At 52.9% G+C, this 18,763-nt stretch overlaps 3 protein-coding genes and 1 long non-coding RNA gene across 12 annotated transcripts in view; 2 read left to right on the top strand and 2 right to left on the bottom strand.

Annotated features, from left to right (window-relative positions):
• The window catches only part of SPON2 (spondin 2), a 42,070-nt gene that overhangs the window by 5,697 nt on the left and 17,610 nt on the right, over positions 1-18,763 (top strand). Inside the window, exon 1 of one of the 9 annotated variants that reach the window (XM_078002860.1) lies at positions 8,885-9,029. The exons of 1 other annotated variant lie outside the window; for it this stretch is intronic. The gene's annotated coding sequence lies outside the window, so the exon portion shown is untranslated. Of the gene's footprint in view, positions 1-8,884; positions 9,136-9,349; positions 9,452-9,869; positions 9,935-10,139; positions 10,234-18,763 lie in introns of those variants that run through there. 7 more of the 9 variants (XM_078002859.1, XM_078002866.1, XM_078002862.1 and 4 more) reach the window with 7 other exon arrangements.
• LOC144341072 (uncharacterized) lies at positions 270-7,165 on the bottom strand. Its single transcript, XR_013417657.1, has 4 exons — positions 6,974-7,165; positions 5,841-6,750; positions 3,139-4,607; positions 270-1,412 (listed from the first exon to the last, which is right to left on the bottom strand). It is a non-coding gene; the product is annotated as an uncharacterized LOC144341072 (long non-coding RNA).
• Positions 1,941-2,988, top strand: LOC106998225 (uncharacterized). Its single transcript, XM_015137811.3, is given in 6 exon segments — positions 1,941-2,262; positions 2,264-2,424; positions 2,427-2,495; positions 2,498-2,668; positions 2,671-2,793; positions 2,796-2,988. Coding segments are annotated over 6 exon segments (759 nt in total). The 5' UTR covers positions 1,941-2,080; the 3' UTR covers positions 2,849-2,988.
• Positions 8,381-10,833, bottom strand: LOC144341043 (uncharacterized). The gene is made up of 2 exons (XM_078002755.1): positions 9,905-10,833; positions 8,381-9,797 (listed from the first exon to the last, which is right to left on the bottom strand). The coding sequence occupies exons 1-2, from the start codon at positions 10,831-10,833 to the stop codon at positions 8,528-8,530; spliced, it is 2,199 nt and encodes a 732-aa protein (XP_077858881.1). The 3' UTR covers positions 8,381-8,527.

The raw sequence follows: 18,763 nt of genomic DNA, 5'->3' as shown, positions 1-18,763 counted from the left end.
ACTGTTCTTCACCCGTAAAAAGGAACGAAGCTCTGGCCCATGCTCCAAAGTGGATGAACCTCGCAAACATTTGCTAAGTGAAGGTCAGACGTGGACGGCCACGTATCACATGAGACCATTTATGTCAAATGTCTGGAATGGGCAGGTCCACGGTGACACAGAGTAGACTCCCGGCTGCCTGGGGCTGGGGGCGAGGGCGTAGCTGGGGGAAAACAGGAAGGGTCTTAGTCCATCCCCACTGCTGTAACAAAACACCTCAGACTGGGTAATTTATAAGCAACAGAAATTTATTTCCTATAGTTCTCCAGCTGGGGAGTCCAAGAATCCAGGCACCGGCAGGCTGGGGTCTGCTGAGGGCAGCTCCGATGGCATATCCAGCCTCACATGGCAGAACTCGGAGGAAAAACAGCCAAGCTAGTTCCTTCCAGCCCTTTTATAAGGGCCCTGAGGGCAGAATCATGGCAAGGAATGGGCCTCTGGGGCACCTTTGGGACCACAGAGCTCACTGCCTGCCTGGGTCTCCCCAGATCCTGGCCCAGCCCTCCTTCGCTGCCCCGGCCATGGCTCAGGCAGGCGCAGGCACAGCTCCACCTGTTGCTCCTGAAGGCGCATGCGGTGGGCTTGGTGGCATCCACACGGTCTGACCCTGCAGGCAACGGTGGCCTCCACCCAGATTTCAAAGGATGTTGCTGACAGTCTTGAGGCCCAGGCAGAGGCTCATCATTGGGGCGGAGCTGCCTCGGAATCCCCAGCGGGGCAATGCCCAGTGGAGCCAAGGCAAGGGGGTGGGGGCTGCCTCCGAGACCCCAGGACCGCAGGGCCACCAGTGACCAAGCGCAGCCTGGGAGAGCGGCAGGCAGGAGACTCCAACCTCCGCGCCCTGAGTGGGCTGAGCCCAGCAAAGCCGTGGGGGCCCAGGCCTGCCCCCATGTGTCTGGAAGGTGAGCAGGGAGTCCAAGATCATCCCCTGTTCATGTCTCCTATGAGTCCTGTCCCTCTAGAGAACGCTGACTCATACGATTTTGTATGTGACAGGGGGCAGTACTGGGCCTCCCATGCAGTGCTGTGGTTGGAATGCTTGCATCCTCTAAAGCTCAGGCGGAAACTTAGACCCCGGGCAGTGCCAGGAGGTGGGGCCTGATGGGAGGTGTCTGATCCACTCACGAGGCAGAGCCCTTGTGACTAAAGCCACTATGAAAAGGGCTTGTGGGGCAGGCCCACCCTCCAGCCGGTGAGGATGCCGCATGCGAGGGATCGTTGTGGAAGAGGAGAACCCGACATGGCCCTGCTGGGACCTTGGCCTCCAGACTGGGAGGCAGGAAGTCTCTGTTGATAAACTGCTGTCTGGCGTTCTGTTGTGGCTGCACTCAAACCGTGGCGGGGAGCGGCTGCTAACAGGCACAGGACGTCTTCTGCAGATGATAAACGTGTTCCGGAATGAGATGAGTGGGAATGGTTGCACAACTTCGTGAATATACTAAAAACCACTGAATTGTACACTGTAAAGGGTGACTTGTGTGCATGTGAATTTCATCTCAACGAAGCTGTTTTGCGGGAGCCAGGTGAAGCACTGTGGAGGCCACGCCCCAAGAAGGCAGCACCGGCTGGGCGTGGTGGCTCATACCTGTAATCTCAGCACTTTGGGAGGCTGAGGCTGGTGGATCACAAGGTCAGGAGATCGAGACCATCCTGGCTAACACAGTGAAACCCCGTCTCTACTAAAAATACAAAAAATTAGCCAGGCATGGTGGCGGGCGCCTGTAGTCCCAGCTACTTGGGAGGCTGAGGCAGGAGAATGGCCTGAACCCAGGAGGTAGAGCTTGCAGTGAGCCGAGATCCGGCCACTGCACTCCAGCCTGGGCGACAGAGCAAGACTCCGTCTCAAAAAAAAAAAAAAAAAGGCGGCAGCACCAGAAAACCAGAAACTGCGCTGGGTCCTTAGTGCAGCAGGCGCTCCCAGGGTGCAGACGGGGTGAAGGCAGCCTTCTCTGTGGTCACATGTGTGTAACTGCACCTTCTCTCTCAGGGCCTCCTCCCTCCCTGCGTGGTTTGGGGGCTATTCCTGTGCCTGATAGCACAGATGCCCTGGTCACAAACACCTGCCTGCATTGCTGACCACAGGCCTGGCCTGGAGAAACCCACACCCTCTTCAGGGAAGAGAGCAAGGGGCTTGGCAGTGCCTGAAGCCAGTGGGCTGGGGACTCACAACCGGGACACTCAGGGCGGGCAGGGCAGGCCCCAGCATGGCACAGGGCCAAATTCATCCCCTTTGTCACTGGCCACATACTGCGGGGGTAGGGGCTGGAGGAGTTGGGGCACCTGCATTTGGCCTGCAAGGAATCTGGGTCCTGCTGGCTTTGGGTGACCACAGAGGGCCATGTGGGCAGGGCACATTCATGGGCCCCCCAGGCCAAGCTCGTCAGGGTGAGAGGGGAAGGGCCAGGAAGCCTCAGCCCAGACCACGTATGGTGGGAATAGTCCACACAGGAGGGGCCAGACCGTCTAGAAGGCCCTGGCACACAGGTCTGCTGCAGCTGAGCCAGGAGGGCACTGGGGTGTGCATGTCCAGGGCAGAGGAACCACGTGGGGCTCAGTCAGCAGTCGGGGTCAGGCCTGGTTGGTGGCACTGAGGACCCTGAAGGCTTGGCCCCGCCTCCGGGAGCTGGCTTCCTCCATATGGTCACAGCAAAAGTAGGGACCAGAGGGGGCCAGAGACGGGGGGCCGCACCCCACCCTCTCCTCGCTGCTCCCCTCCCCCTTACCACCCTGTCCAGTGGTGTCCGCGCAGATGGGAGGGTGTGAGGGGCGTCCACACCTGGCCTGCAGTGGCTGCCCGGCTTCCTGCTAGGGAGATGGGGCCGGTGCTGATGGGGAACAGCTGTTGTGGGGGCAGCCAGAGGAAACCACGTTCCCGCGGGGTGAGCTCATGGTTTACGAGTTCCCTGCCAAATCCATAACATCCTGGAGGCAGAAGCGCAGAGGCCAAGCCTGCCCCTGCCTCCACTGAGCCTCCCCTGCTCTGACACAAGGGCCACTCAGCCATCCTCACTCAGCCTGCACCTCCTGTCCTGAAGCTCCCTCCTCCCTCCGCGTGCTCCCCCTGTCATTTACGCCCCGGCCCCGACCCACCCTGCTCACCCCTGAAGCTTCTCTGGGTCCTGGACTCCGTTCCGCAGGCTGGATGCCTTCTCAACTGTCCGTGGCGCCTGCCTGGTCTCTGGGGTGTTCAGTGAGGGGTGACCAGGAAGAACGTGTTGGAGACAGTGGACAGGGAAGCGTCTCTGTCTCTCACCCCTTAACTCACAGCAGCCCCACTGGGCGGGCACAACCATCACTGCAGCCGCAGATGTAGAAACTGAGGCACACAGACGCGATGTGGCTGCCCCTGTCTGGTAACTGGTGGCCAGGATTGGAGCCTGGGTCCAAGCTGCCTGTTTTTTCTTTCCTAGGCCGTGCACCTTTCTCCTGGGATAGCTGGAGGTGATTTCATGGAACCTGGAGGCTGGGCTTCAGGTTGGCAGGAGAGGCTCCCGGCTGGGCCTTTGCCGTGGCTCTGCTCCCTGATCTCCTTGCTTGAGCGGTGGGGGCCCTGCGTCCTCTCACACCCACCCCCACCTGTCTTGCAAAATTGTCGGAGGCTTTTATCACCTGGAGACACTGTTCCTGCCAGCTCCGGCCCCTTCTCCTGCGATGGCGTTGCCTGTCCCTGCCGCAGCAAGCCCATCTTCCAGCCAGGCCAGGCCCTGACCAATGGCTAACCACGGAACGCACGTGGCAACATGGGCCATGTCTCACATGTGGTCTTGGAAAACATGGCCTCTACCCTCCTGCCCCTGCCCAGGCCCCTCCTGCCAGCTGGATGCGGGCATTTCTGCACCCATTGGAACCTTGCAGCCAGGAAAGATGCCTGGAAGGCTAGAGGAGAGGCATGATTGCGGGACCCCATGTGTGGTGACAGAGCAGCCCACCCAGCCGTTCTCAGCCACCATGTGAGAAAGAAATGATGCCTCCATCGAGTTCCCCATGCCAGGAGCTGCTCCTTACAGCATCCTAACCTTCACCCCAACTACTCAGTTGCCATGGCAAATGGAATATTTTGGCTTTTTTTCTTTAATTCCCAAGTGATTATTGCTAGAGGAGTGAGAAGTTACTAATTTTTGTATATTCATCTTGTATTAAATGTTTTTTACTGATTTTTAATTTTAATTTTTTTTGAGATGGAGTTTCAGTCTTCTGGCCTAGGCTGCAGTGCAGTGGTGCGATTTCGGCTCACTGCAACCTCCACCCATGGGTTCAAGCGATTCTCGTGCCTCAGCCCCCCAAGTAGCTGGGATTACAGGCATGCACCACCATGCCCAGCTAATTTTGTGTTTTTAGTAGAGACAGGGTTTCACTATGTTGGTCAGGCTGGTCTCGAACTCCTGACCTCAGGTGATCCGCCCACCTTGGCCTCCCAAAGTGTTGGGATTACAGGCATGAGTCACCGCACCCGGCCTGATTTTTAATTTTTAAATGAGGGGGCAGAGGCATAACTAGGTTTACAATCATGTCATCAACAAAATAAATTGTCTTTTTTTTTTTTTTTTTTTTTTTTTTTGAGACAGAGTCTCACTCTGTCGCCCAGGCTGGAGTACAGTGGCCAGATCTCAGCTCACTGCAAGCCCCGCCTCCCGGGTTTACGCCATTCTCCTGCCTCAGCCTCCCGAGTAGCTGGGACTACAGGCGCCCACCACCTCGCCCGGCTAGTTTTTTGTATTTTTTAGTAGAGACGGGGTTTCACCGTGTTAGCCAGGATGGTCTCGATCTCCTGACCTCGTGATCCGCCCGTCTCAGCCTCCCAAAGTGCTGGGATTACAGGCTTGAGCCACCGCGCCCAGCCCTGTCTTATTTTTTCTGACGTTTGTGCCATTTATTTGGTTTTCTTATTAAGTTTGCTGGAACCTCCTAGAAAATGCTGGACAATTGTTACAGCAGCAGGCCCCACGAATCGACCCTGGATTTGTGACATTTGTGTTTCCACATACAACGATCTTGGCCATTGTGGACACAGACTTTTGCACTTTTTTCTATTTTACTAGAAATAGAGCTTTTATTCATAACGATTGCTGAATTTGGTCAATTTTCTTTTCAGTACCTGTCGATGGGGTTCTCTGAATTTTCTGTGCTAATTGGCTAATGAAATGATGTCTCTGATTGCTGGGCTGCCCTCGTAAGCCTGGCCTTCATCTGCTTGGCCATACATGATGCCATGGAAGCTGCGTTGGGTCCTATTTGCTGTTCTCCTGTGTAGAATCTGCTGACGCGGCGTTGAGTCCTATTTGCTATTCTGTTAGATTTTTTTGCATCTTCTGAAAGTGATATTTGTCTATGGTTTTCTCTTTTTGTTCCACATCAGGTTTTTGAATTAAATTATCCTGGTTTCATGAGATGAATTACAGAGTTTTCCATCCTTTCATGTCTTGGGAAGGTTAAAGTAACCCTGGGATGACTTTCTTTCCATGGAAGGTGAGGTCATCGTCAGCTGCGGACATCTGCTCCTGGAGCCTCCTTTCCTGGCTCAGCTGTCGCCCTCTCCAGCTCCTTGTGCTCATCTCCGCGTGGTGCCGCTTGTCCAGAGTCATTCTGGACTTTACACCCAGGACAACATGGTCTGCTGCTGCAGGTTTCCAAGCAGCTGCCCCGGCCGAGTGGGCTGTCTCATTTCTCCAGCCTCTTCCATACTGGGGTCTCCTTCTTCCTAATCGTGTGTGGGTTTTTCTATTTCAATGTACATAAATTCTAAATATAGTCACTTATTTATTTAGTTTTCATTTTTGTGGTTTTTTTTTTCTTTTGGAAACAGAGTCTCATTTTATCACCCAGGCTGGAGTGCAGGGTCACGATGTCAGTTCACTGCAGCCTCTGCCTCCCAGATTCAAGCAATTGTTCTGCCTTAGCCTCCCAAGTAGCTGGGACTATAGGCGCACACCACCACGCCCGGCTAGTTTGTGTATTTTTGCAAATACAGGGTTTCACCGTATTGGCCAGGATGGTCTCAAACTCCAGGCCTCAAGCAATCCGCCCATCTCTGCTTCCCAAAGTGTGGGCATTATAGGCATGAGCCACCGTGCCCAGCCTAGGCAGTCATTTCTTGATGCAGCTTTTGGGCTGGGCAAGGGGATTTTATTTTATTTATTTCAGAAAAACAATCATTTCTCCTCTTTACTTATTTGTTTTCTACTTCATTAATTTCTGGCTTTATCTTCATAATTCTCCATACTTTTTAAAATACACTTTCTTGTTCTCATTTTAGTTTCTTAGGATGGCACAAAGTCCCTCCCGTTTATTTTTTCCTCTAAAAAACAAGAGCTGTGCTGGGGGCTCTGGACGCTGCATTAGCTGAGTCCTCAGCGCTGGATCAATATTTATGGTTTCTTGGCTTTTCAGAGAGCACACATTCAGATTTAATATCCTGTTTTACCCAAGGGCTACCTGGGAGTGTGTTGGTTTCTAAGTTTTAGGGGGAAGAGGTGGCACTTTCCGTTATTTATTTTACAATATTTGGATAATAGGATCATTTAAATTATTCTACTTTTTAGTTCCTTGAGGTTTTCTTTGCAGCCAATACACAACAGACATGGACTTATCGGAAGCTGGAATGTTTAGAAGCTCTGTTTCCTGTGAGGAACGTTCAGAAGCACCGTTTCCTATGAGGAACGTGAGCATGACCATCCATATCGATCTGTCTGCATTTTTCTGTCGCCACTAGACCTAATTATGGAGAGAGAGACATGGAGGGAGCTCCTGTGACCCTCAAGTCCCTTCATCGCGTCCCCTTCCAGTTGGCTTTCTGAGTTTAGCTCCCATGTTGTTTGGCTCATGGAGGTTTATGTCCTCTATCTCGGTCATCGTCCCCCCCTCCCTGGTGTGCCCACCCTCATGTGCTGACGTCACAGGCCCCACTCAGCCCCGCTTCCTCTCCCCTTGGCCTCACCTTGATGTCAGGGGGGTGTCCTCTGCTCCGACTCATGGGCAGTGGCTGGCTTCCTTCCAGTACTTTCTCTGGATAATGCATAGGGATGACATATCTTCTAGTGTCTGCTGTTGCGCTTACCGGTGACATTTCTGGGCTGGTGTGGGATGCCTGGGATGCAGCCGTCTCCCTGGTGATTGTAGATGACGTTTCACTGTCCCCTGCTTCTGGTGGCACAGATGAGAACTCCAGGCCTCGTGCTCTCTCTGCTGGCACACACGTCTTCCCTCCGCGCTGGCTGCACACCTGCCCATGGGGTTTCTGCAGGAGAGGAGACAGCCAGAGGCCCAAGTGGGGTGTGTGGCAGGCAGGCAGCAACCCTGGTCACCGTGGCGGCCTCTGCCCTGCGTCTCGCCAGCAACCCTGGTCACCGTGGCGGCCTCTGCCTTGTGTCTCAGCAGCAACCCTGGTCACTGCAGTGGCCTCTGCCCTGTGTCTCGCCAGCAACCGTGGTCACCATGGCAGCCTCTGCCCTGCGTCTCAGCAGCAACCCTGGTCACCATGGCGGCCTCTGCCCTGCGTCTCAGCAGCAACCCTGGTCACCATGGCGGCCTCTGCCCTGCGTCTCAGCAGCAACCCTGGTCACCGTGGTGGCCTCTGCTCTGCTTCTCAGTGCTGCCTGGTGTGACCCCCAGGGTCTTGGTCGGTATGAGGCCACACAGCTCACGTGCACTTTCCCTAGCTGCTTTCACAGCAGAGATGAGAGGTCCCCATGGAGCTCACATGGCCCCTAGAGACTTGCAGACCCTTGTGCTGTCAGATAGAGGAGGCTGAGGTTCAGAGAGGCACAGTCACCTTCTTGAAGATGCACAGCCATGAGTGAAGAAGCTGGGATTTCTCCTGGTCTCTCTGACCCTGGAACATGTGGCCTCCGGGTGTGCCCAGTAAGAGACGTTAAAGAAGGGCCTCCCCCATGAGCCCTGACTGAGGGGAGCACCAGGCACCCCGTCAATGTGCTTTGTGGTTCACAGAGGAGAAGGCAAAAGGGCATGTCGGGGGCAGGGATGGAGCAGCCAGAGGGGGCGGTCCTGGCCTGTGTGAGCCTCCTTTGGGGGAGGATGCCAGGAACTACCCCATGATCCTCTATTCGCACGTGAGCCACAGGACCCCAACCCAGATCCCCATAGCAAAGGCAAAGTCAGCAACTCAACAAAGCACATGGCCAGGCGTGGGGCTCACTCCTGCAATCCCAGCACCATGGGAGGTCGAGCAGAAGGATGGCTTGAGGCCAGGAGTTCGAAACTGGCCTGGGCAACACGATGAGACCACTCTACAAAAAAAAAAAAAAAAAAAAAATTGGCTGGGTGTGGTAGTGCATCCTTGTAGTCCCAACTACTTGGGAGGCTGAGGTGTGGGCATCCTGGGGCTGGGGTTCTCCAAGGGTGGGGGGTCCTGGGGCGGGGCATCCCAGGGCTGCGGGCCATGACCACGTTTTGCACCTCTGCCTGCTGATGGCCCTGGGGCTGTGACGGTGATTTTGCATGGAGCCCACTCTGCAGCCCTGCTTGCTGAGGGCTACTCAGGAGGGGCTGCGACACTGCCCACCCACATGTGGAGCCCGGGATGCAGCCCCCACCCACCCAACCTCTGGAGCTGTGCCTGGAGCCGGGGGGTTCGGGTGCCATGGCAGCCTCCAAGGGGCTGAGGACTCAGGGAGGGTGCTGGAGGCTGGCCGGCCTCTGAGGGGCAGGGGGCCGCCAGGGCCACCAAGCTGGTGCACCTACCCAGGGGCCGGGGGGCTGCTTCTGTTGCCTGTGGGAGTAGTGAATGGTGGAGAGTGAAGTGGTTCCTGCGAGGCCGGCCACACACCAGTGGGACCTGCCCTGGGACCGCAGGAGATGCGGGAGTGGGCCACTGAGTCACGGGCACCAGCCTTGGGCCATCTCCAGAGGACGGCGGTAGGGGCAGAGCCCAGCAGGAGGTGCTGCATGGGGCGCCCTCCCTGTGGCCCTGGGCCCTGAGCCGCTGGCTGTGAGGTGGAGCTGCCGGCTGTGGGGTTGGAGGCGCCGGCTGTGAGGTGAGGCCTCTGCTGACTGTGGGGTTGGAGCCGCCGGCTGTGAGGTGGGGCCGCCGGTTGTGGGATTGGAACCGCGGGCTGTGAGATTGGAACCATCGGCTGTGAGGTAAGGCCTTTGCTGGCTGTGGGGCTAGAGGCGCCGGCTGTGAGGTGATGAGGCCTTTGCTGGCTGTGGGGTTGGAGGCGCCCGCTGTGAGGTGATGAGGCCTTTGCTGGCTGTGGGGTTGGAGGCGCCCGCTGTGAGGTGATGAGGCCTTTGCTGGCTGTGGGGTTGGAGGCGCCCGCTGTGAGGTGATGAGGCCTTTGCTGGCTGTGGGGTTGGAGGTGCCGGCTGCGGGGTTGGAGGCGCTGGCTGTGGAGTCGGAGTTGCCGGCTGTGGGGTTGGAGTTGCCGGCTGTGGGGTTGGAGTTGCCGGCTGTGAGGTGAGGCCTCTGCTGGCTGTGGGGTTGGAGGCGCCGGCTGTGGGGTTGCAGGCGCCAGCTGTGGGGCTGGAGTTGCCGGCTGTGAGGTGAGGCCTCTGCTGACTGTGGGGTTGGAGGCCCCGGCTGTGGGTTTGGAGTCGCTGGCTGTGAGGTGAGGCCTCTGCCGGCTGTGAGGTGAGGCCTTTGCTGGCTGTGGGGTTGGAGGCGCTGGCTGTGAGGTGAGGCTTCTGCCGGCTGTGAGGTGAGGCCTCTGCTGGCTGTGGGGCTAGAGGCGCCGGCTGTGAGGTGATGAGGCCTTTGCTGGCTGTGGGGTTGGAGGCGCCGGCTGTGGGGTTGGAGGCGGCCGCTGTGAGGTGATGAGGCCTTTGCTCCCTGTGGGGTTGGAGGTGTCGGCTGCGGGGTTGGAGGCGCTGGCTGTGGAGTTGGAGGCGCTGGCTGTGGGGTTGGAGTTGCCGGCTGTGGGTTGGAGTTGCCGGCTGTGAGGTTAGAGTTGCCGGCTGTGAGGTGAGGCCTCTGCTGGCTGTGGGGTTGGAGGTGCCGGCTGTGGGGTTGGAGGCGCCGGCTGTGGGGTTGCAGGCGCCAGCTGTGGGGTTGGAGTTGCCGGCTGTGAGGTGAGGCCTCTGCTGGCTGTGGGGTTGGAGGCGCCGGCTGTGGGGTTGGAGGCGCCGGCTGTGGGGTTGCAGGCGCCAGCTGTGGGGTTGGAGTTGCCGGCTGTGAGGTGAGGCCTCTGCTGGCTGTGGGGTGTAGCCGCCGGCTGTGGGGTTGGAGTCGCTGGCTGTGAGGTGAGGCCTCTGCTGGCTGTGGGGTGAGGCTCTGTTGGCTGTGGGGTGGGGCTGCCCGCTGTGGGGTTGGAGCCGCCGACTGTAAGGTTGGAATCCCCGGCTGTGGGATTGGAGCTGCTGGCTGTGAGGTGCGGCCTCTGCTGGCTGTGGGGTGTAGCTGCCGGCTGTGGGGTTGGAGTTGCTGGCTGTGAGGTGAGGCCTCTGCTGGCTGTGGGGTGTAGCTGCCGGCTGTGGGGTTGGAGTCGCTGGCTGTGAGGTGAGGCCTCTGCTGGCTGTGGGGTGTAGCTGCCGGCTGTGGGGTTGGAGTCGCCGGCTGTGAGGTGAGGCCTCTGCTGGCTGTGAGGTGAGGCTCTGTTGGCTGTGGGGTGGGGCTGCCCGCTGTGGGGTTGGAGCCGCCGACTGTAGGGTTGGAACACCCGGCTGTGGGATTGGAGCTGCTGGCTGTGAGGTGCGGCCTCTGCTGGCTGTGGGGTGTAGCCGCCGGCTGTGGGGTTGGAATCGCCGGCTGTGAGGTGAGGCCTCTGCCAGGCAGCCCCCACTGAGTGTTTTTCCTTCCACTGACTCTGGCCCCGGGCCAGACTTGCAAACGTTGACCCACATTCCCCCTGCGCCCGGCAGAAACTAGGCCACCAGCGAGGCTGGGGAGGGTGTCCCGGCCCGCGCAGGGCCAGCTCAGACTTTCCAGGCTGGGGAGTAGGTCTTGAGGGCCAGAACGGGGAGGGGGGCTCTTCCCGGGGCCTCCGGCGCAGCTGGCCTAGAGAAGAGCACGGAGGCCACCCGGGCCAGGAAGAAGCTGCGAGGGGCAAGCCGCCCTGCCCCCACAGCCCTGCCTGCAGCCTGCACTACCAGGGCCCCGCTTCCTGATTTCTTCCCACTCCCCCTGCAGGACGTACCAGCTGCTCCCTCCGGCCCTCCAGGCCTGGGGCCATCGCTCTCCCCGGGGGGCTGGTCCCAGGCCTCCCACCCTAGGGCTCGGCTCCTTGAACCACCTCTGAAGTGGTCCCTCTATCCGGACCTGCCCGTTGGGCCCTGTTGGTCCTTTTTTCTGCCAGCCTGACTAGGCCACCTCCCAATGACACGGCCTGGGCAGGAGAGGCCCGGACACCTCGCTGAAGACCCTGGAGGAGCCCATTTGCTGTCGTGGGGCTGGGGGTGGAGGGAGGCCGGCTGGAGGGTGTATGTCTCACCATAGGTACTGCCTGCTGTGCCCAAAGTCTGGCTGCAGCTCCCTGGAGACGTCCGGTGGGGCCTCGGGCAAGGCCACCTTCAAAGCTTGTGGCCGCAGGGAAGGTGGGAACAGCTGCTGGGACACAGGGCACCCCCCTGGGTTCCACATAATGGCAACCTCATCCAAAGAAGAGGGGCAGGGAGCAGGGCCCTCACAGCCCCCATGTTCTTCCTATAGCTCCCCCATGGCCTTCCCACACCACCCCCATGGCCTTTCCACGCCACCCCACGTCCTTCCTACGCGGCCCCGCACATCCTTCCCACGCCCCCTGCACCTCCTTCCCACCCTCCTCCATGTCCTTCCCACGCCACCCACGTTCTTGTCTCATGGTCGGCGACAGGTTCTATGGGAGTGGCCCCTGTTGCTGGGGAGGGGTTCTGGTGACACAGGGCTGTGGGGACACACAATCTCTCCTCCTGGAGAAAGGACTCAGTCGCCACCCAGCTCCCCTACACTCCTACTCCTCCTCCCCAGCCCCAGGGTGGGGCCCACTGAGACTGGGGGGCTTTGGGGAGAGGCCAGGCCTGGCCTGCTGGACTCCTCCAGGACAGATACCTGGCGACGGGGACACACAGTGATGAGGGGTGTGTGGGGCAGGGGACAGGATGGGCCTGGGTAGAGGCTAGGGCAGAGGACGTTGCGCCCTCCAGTGCCCACTGAGTCCCTGCAGTGACATCCACCCTCTCAGCAGGGTCCAAAAGCATCCTCCAGATCAAAGGCAGGGTCATTCTCAGATGCAGGCGTGTGCATGGCGTGTGAGCATGTGTGCTCTGTGTGTGCACCTATGTGTGGGGCATGTGTCTGGCATGGTGCAGCTGTGTCAGGGGCATGCGTCCATATACAGGTGTGTGCACATGTGTGTGTGGTATGCATGCATGTCCACATATGTGTGTGGGCCTGGTGGGTACTCAGATGTCTCCATCCCATGCCCCACCCTGTGCCAGATGAAGTGGGAGCAGAGAAGGGACCCCATCAGCCTCTGCAGTGGACATTGAGCTCTGTCCCCTCCCTAGCACCTCCTTCCACTCGGCCCTGCCTCTGAGGGCCCCTGGCAGCTGGAACAGCCTGATGTGAGGTCTTGAAGCTGGGCCGTGGCCTGGGCAAGCCTCCCCTTGGCCGGTAGCATCTCCCTGGGGTGTGTGCGGGGCCGGGGCAAGTGCTCCCTGGGCTAAAGGAGCAAAGGCTTCCAGCAGGATGGCTGTACCCCCGAGCCTTCCTAGAATCCAGGCTGCGAGCATCTGTGTTAAGAGGCTAAGAAACAAGGAGGCAGGTGCCTCTTTGTTTGCCCCGGGCGCCTCTGACTTAGCCTGAGCCACCCTCTGCTGCCCCATGCTGCCCCCACTGCCCTTTCCAGCCCAGGGATGCTGCTGGAAAGAGGCTTCCCTGTGAGCACTCAGCCTCCTCAACCTAATGCCAATCCGAAAAAGGCAATTGAGTTTAGCTACAGCAAAGGGCTTTACCATCATGTCAGAGATTGAGAGTGGGAAACTCTATTGGGAAAAAGAAAATGTGAAATTTAAAGCATAAATCCCCGAATTCCAAATCCCTTTCCGTGGATCCACAGCCAACCCTGGCCAGCCAGCACAGGGCTGCCAAGGCCGGCCCTGGGGCTGACTCAGAGCTTGGACAGAGTCCCACACTCAGTAGAGCCGCTTGGCTGGTCTGTCAGTCACGAGGAAAGGGATTATCTCTGTGCTAAAGCATGTGGAGCCATCTGGTGAGGTCGCCCCCATCCCACACTCTGCAGAGGGAGAAACTGAGGCCTTGAGAGAGCATGGCCCATGCCGGGTCACACAGCCGTGGACGGGCCTGAGCTGGAATCCTTGTCCCCTGACACTAGCGTGGGGCTTCCTCTGGCCCCTCTTTGCTGAGGAGGAGAGATGAGGGGCACCCACACCCTCACAGGGCTGAGTCTCTTCTATCCCATCAGAACCCTGAAAACAGGGACACAAGTGGTCTGCGGCCACCAGCCTGGGTGCACAGGCCCATGGGGAGGGGCTGGCTGCCTTAGGAGCCCTGTACCTGAATGCAGAATGACAGGAACTCACTGCAAACCTTGGTAACTTGTGGGCACCTCCTCCACCCTCTCTCCACACTGATCCAACTGCTGCCTCACACGCATGTGTATAGGGGAGGCCTATGCCCTATGGCTCTGGTGTCCCCTCCAGGCAGGGTCTACACAGCCCGAGGAGGCCTCTGTCCTTGCACTCCCACTAGGCAGAGCTCTCTCCTGCCCCTGGCCTTCCTGGTGGATTTCAGTGCTGAGTTCTGAGCCAAGGTGTGAGAGGAGGGGCGCCATCATCCCAAGGAGTGCACTCTAGGCTCAGCTGTCAGGAAAGAACATCAAGGAGCCTCCAGCACCTTTGCTGGGAGACCAGCCCCTCAACCCTGTCCATCTACTCCTGTGGGCCAAAACTCATGACTTTTAGGTCTTTGATCAATTTTGTCCATGGTTAATTTTTTTGTATATGGTGTGAGGTAGGAGTCCAAATACCATCTTTTGCAAATGGAGGTCCAGTTGTCTCAGCACCATTTGCTGAAGAGCTGATCTCTCCTCCAGTGAGTGACTTTGGCACCCTTGTTGAAACCAGTTCACCATAAAAGTAGGAGTTTATTTCTGTACTTTCAATTCTGTTCCATTTTCTCTATACCTAGCCTTAAGCCAGTACCATACTGTCTTGATTACTATAGTTTTGTAGTAATTTTTGAAATTGGGATGTGTAAATCTTCCAATTTAGTTCTTTTATGGGGTAGTTTTGGCTATCTGAGTCCTCTTGCAATTTCATATGAATTTTAGGATCGGACTTTCCATTTCTGCAAAAAAAAAAAAAAAAAGCAGTTAGAATTTTGATGGGGATTAGATTGAATCTGTAGACCAATATGGGGACTATTGCTATCTTAACAATATTAATTCTTCTAATTGAGGAACACAAGATGTCTTTCCACATATTTAATTGTTTAATTTCTTCTAACAATGTTTTGTAGTTTTCAGTGTTCAAGTTGTGTGCTTCTTTGGTTGAATTTATTCCTAAGTTTATTCTTTTTGATGTGATTATAAATGGAATTATTTTCTTAATTTCATTTTCATATTGTTCATTGTTTTAGAAATGCAACTGATTTTTAAAATATTGATCTTGCATTTGCAGCCTTGCAGAACTCATTTCTCAGCTCCAATATTTTTTGCATGGATTTCTGATTATTTTGTATGCATGAAATCATGTCATCTGCAAATAGAAATAGTTTTACTTCTTCCTTGTCAACCTGGCTGCCTCTAATTTTATTTTCTTGCTTAATCATTCATATTGAACCAACTTTGCATTCATTGTGCATAATCTTTTTGAAAATGTTGCTGGATTAAGTTCGCTGGTATTTTGTCGAACATTTTTGCAGCTACATTCATAAGAGATACTGGAAAGTTTACTTTTTTGTGACGATTCTGTCTAGTCTTGGTATCAGGGTAACACCGGCCTCCTAATGAGTGAGGAAGTGTTCCATTTTGGAAGAGTTTAAGAAGGATTGTTATTAATCATGCTTCAAACATTTGGTAAAATTCACCAGGGAAGCCATCTCATCCTGGACTTTTCTTTGTGGGAAGTTTTTTTTTTTCTCCCTACTTCAATCTCTTCGTTTGTGTTAGGTCTATTCAGGTTTTCTATTTCTTCATGAGTCAGTTTCAATAGTTTCTGTTTTTCCAGGAATTTGTCCATTTCATTTAGATTATTTAATTGGTTGGCACATTGTTCATAAGAGTCCCTCATAAATCTTTTCATTTTTGTAATGTCATTAGTAATGTCTTCTATTTCATTCCTGATTTTAGTAAATTTGAGTCTTCTCTTTTTTCTTAGTCTGGCTATTCAATTTTCTTGATGTGTTTTTAAAAACCAACTTTTTTTTTTTTTTTGAGGTGATGTCTCGCTCTGTTGCCCAGGCTGGAGCGCAGTGGCACGATCTCAGCTCACTGCAAGCTCCACCTCCCAGGTTCACACCATTCTCCTGCCTCAACCTCCCGAGTAGCTGGGACTACAGGAGCCCGCCACCACGCCTGGCTAATTTTTTGTATTTTTTAGTAGAGACGGGGTTGTACCATGTTAGCCAGGATGGTCTCAGTCTTCTGACCTTGTGATCCGCCCACCTCGGCCTCCCAAAGTGCTAAGATTATAGGCGTGAGCCACCACACCCGACCTTCCAAAAACCAACTTTTGTTTTTTCTTTCTTTCTTTCTTTCTTTCTTTCTTTTTTCTTTTCTTTTCTTTTTTTTTTTTTTTTTTTTTTTGAGACAGGGTCTCACTGTGTTGCCTGGGCTGGAGTGCAGTGGTGGCATGATCTTGGCTCACTGCAGCCTTGACTTCCTGGGCTCAAGCCTCCCGGGTAGCTGGGATCACAGGTGCGTGCCACCACACCCAGCTATTTTTTATTTTTGTAGTGATGGGGTTTTACCATTTGCCTCTGGTGGTCTTGAACTCCTGAGCTCAAGCGATCTGCCTGCCTCAGCCTCCCAAAGTCCTGGGATTACAGGTGTGAGCCACCATACCCGGCCTGTTTTAATTGATCTTTTAAATTATTTTTCTACTGTAATTTATCTCTGCTCTACTATTTATTATTTCCTTCTGCTTGCTTTGACTTAGTGTGCTGTCTTTTTCTAGTTTCTTTAGGTGGAAGGTTGGGTTATTGATTTGAAATCTCCTTTTATTTAGTGTAAGTATCCATGGCTGTACATTTCCCTGTAAGCACTGTTTAGCTTCATCTGTAAGTTTTAGTGTATGGTGTTTTCATTTCCATTTATCTCAAACTATCTTCTAAATTTTCTTGTGAGTTCTTCTTTGCCCTAGTGGATACTAAGGAGTTCAGTGTTTTATTTTAACATATTTTTGAATTACCCAAATTTCTTTCTGTTATTGATTTCTAATTTCATTCAATTGTGGTAAGAGAACATACTTTGCATGATTTCAATCATTTTAAATTTATTGAGATTTATTTTATGACAACATCGGGTTTATTCTTTCAGACATTCCATGTGCACTTGAGAATAATGGGCAGTTTCCAGTTGTTGGTAGAGTGTTCTACAGACGTCTGCCAGGTCTAGGTGGGTTAGAGCGTGTTGACGTCTTCTAGTGACTTTTGATTTTGTGTTCTGTTGCTTTATCCATGATTGGAAATGGGCTATTGAAACGTGGAAGTCTCCAGCTGTTATTGTTGAATTGTCCATTTTGCCCTTCATCATTTCAGCTTTGGCTTCATGTATCTTGGGGCTCTGTGTCAGGTGCACATACATTGATAAGGGTGATATTTTCTTGATGGATGTACCCTTTTATCACTATAAAATATCCTTGTCTGTTGTAACAATTTTTGTCTGAAGGTCTATTTTCTTTCATATTGTCACAGTCACTCCAGCTCTCTTCTGCCTACTATTCTATCTTTGCTCTTTTATTTCCGAGTGTCTTTGAATGTGCATGGAATCATGGTTTTTAAAAGTCAGCCCTTCTATCTGCTGCTTTTTAACTGGAGTGTTGAATTGACATTTAGTTGACACTACATACTAACTTGATAAGGGAGAATTTAGGCATACCATTTGCTATTTGTTTTCCATGTCTTAGGTCTTTTTGTTCCTATGTGTCTATATGGCTTTCTTTGATGTTAAATAGATATTTCCTAGTGTCTCATTTCAACGTATTTCCAATGTATTTGTCATTTCTTTCTTTCTTTTTTTTTGAGACGGAGTCTCACTTTGTTGCCGAGGCTGGAGTATAGTGGCATGATCTTGGCTCACTGCAACCTCCTCCTCCCAGGTTCAAGCAATTCTCCTGCCTCAGCCTCCTGAGTAGCTGGGATTACAGGCACCGGCCACAATGCCCGGCTTTTTTTTAAATTATTTTTTATTTTTTAGTAGAGATGGGATTTCATTGTGTTGGCCAGGCTGGTCTCAAACTCCTGACCTCAGGTGATCCACTAGCCTTGGCCTCCCAAAGTGCTGGGATTACAGGCGTGTGTCGCTGTGTCCAGCCTGTTATGTGTATTTTATTACAATAAAAAATTGGGGAAAATATTTTTAAAGGACAGTGTAAAAACTAAAGTTTGTGCGTGTAGCTCTTTTTTCTCCTACCTGACTTAAAAGACAACTGCAGAGAGTGATAATTAGACATCTGTGCTGGTAGGCAAATGATGTATAGACATTTAAATTATATGACAATGATAGCACAAAGGAGGAGGAGGGAACAGAGCTGTATATGAGCAAAGTTTTTGTATGACATTGACATTAAATTATAATTAATCTGAGATCAGTTGTTATAAATTAAGATATTAGTTGTAATCCCTAGGACATCCGCTAAAAAGACACCTCAAAAGATAGTAAAAGAAATGACAGAGCAAGACTCTGCCTCAAAAAAAAAATACACATAACACAAAATTTACCATCTTAGCCATTTGAAAGTGTACAGTTGAGTGGCATTAAATACATTCATCATGTATAAACTTCACCCCACCCATCTCCATAACACTTCATCTTGTGAAACTGAAACTGTGCACTCATTAAACAACAACTCCCCATTTCTGCTCCCCCCAGCTCCTGGCAACCACCAATCTACTGTCTGTCTCTCTGAATGTGACTATTCTAAGTACCTCATCTAAGTGGAATCACACAATCTTTGTGTTTTGTGACTAGCTTATTTTACTTAGCATAATGTCCTCAAGGGTCATCCATATTTTAGCATATGTCCTTTCTTTGTAAGGCGAAATTTCCTTTCCTTCTAAGGCTAAACAATATTCTGCTTATCCATTTGTTCACTGGTAGGCACTTGAATTAACTTTGCATTTTAGCTGTTGTGAATAACGCTGCTATGAACTTGAGTATACAAATATATTTTCAAGACCTTGATTTCCATTATTTTGGGTATATACCCACAAGTGCAATGTGGAATCATACATTCTATTTCTAATTTTTTGAGGAACTCTCATCATGTTTTTCATTGACACTGTGCCATTTTATATTCCCATCAATAGTTTACAATGGTTCCAGATTCTCCACATCCTTGCCAATACTTGTTATTTTGGATTTTTTTGATAGTAGTCATCTTAATGGGTGTGAGGTGATGTCCTATTATAGTTTTAATTTGCATTTCCTCAATAATAAATGATGTTGGGAATCTCTTCCTTTGCTTATTGACCAATTGTAGATCATCTTTGGAGAGATATCTATTCATATCCTCCGCCCATTTTTAAATTGAGTTTTTTGTCTTAGAGCTTTAGGAGTTTTCAATATATTCTGGATATTAATGCCTTATCAGATAAATGGTTTGTAAATATTTT

Source organism: Macaca mulatta, chromosome 5, assembly GCF_049350105.2.
Source record: "Macaca mulatta isolate MMU2019108-1 chromosome 5, T2T-MMU8v2.0, whole genome shotgun sequence".
Taxonomy (NCBI): domain Eukaryota; kingdom Metazoa; phylum Chordata; class Mammalia; order Primates; family Cercopithecidae; genus Macaca; species Macaca mulatta.
Note: the sequence above shows the minus strand (reverse complement) of the source record. Positions and strands in the feature narration are given on the sequence as shown.

Coding starts and splice junctions, on each gene's coding strand:
- LOC144341043 (XM_078002755.1), bottom strand. CDS start 10,833: ATGTGGGTCAACGTTTGCAAGTCTGGCCCGGGGCCAGAGTCAGTGGAA. Junction 9,798..9,904: donor GCAACTCCAACCCACAGCCG/GCAACTCCAACC, acceptor ATCACCTCACAG/CGGCCGCCTCCAACCCCACA.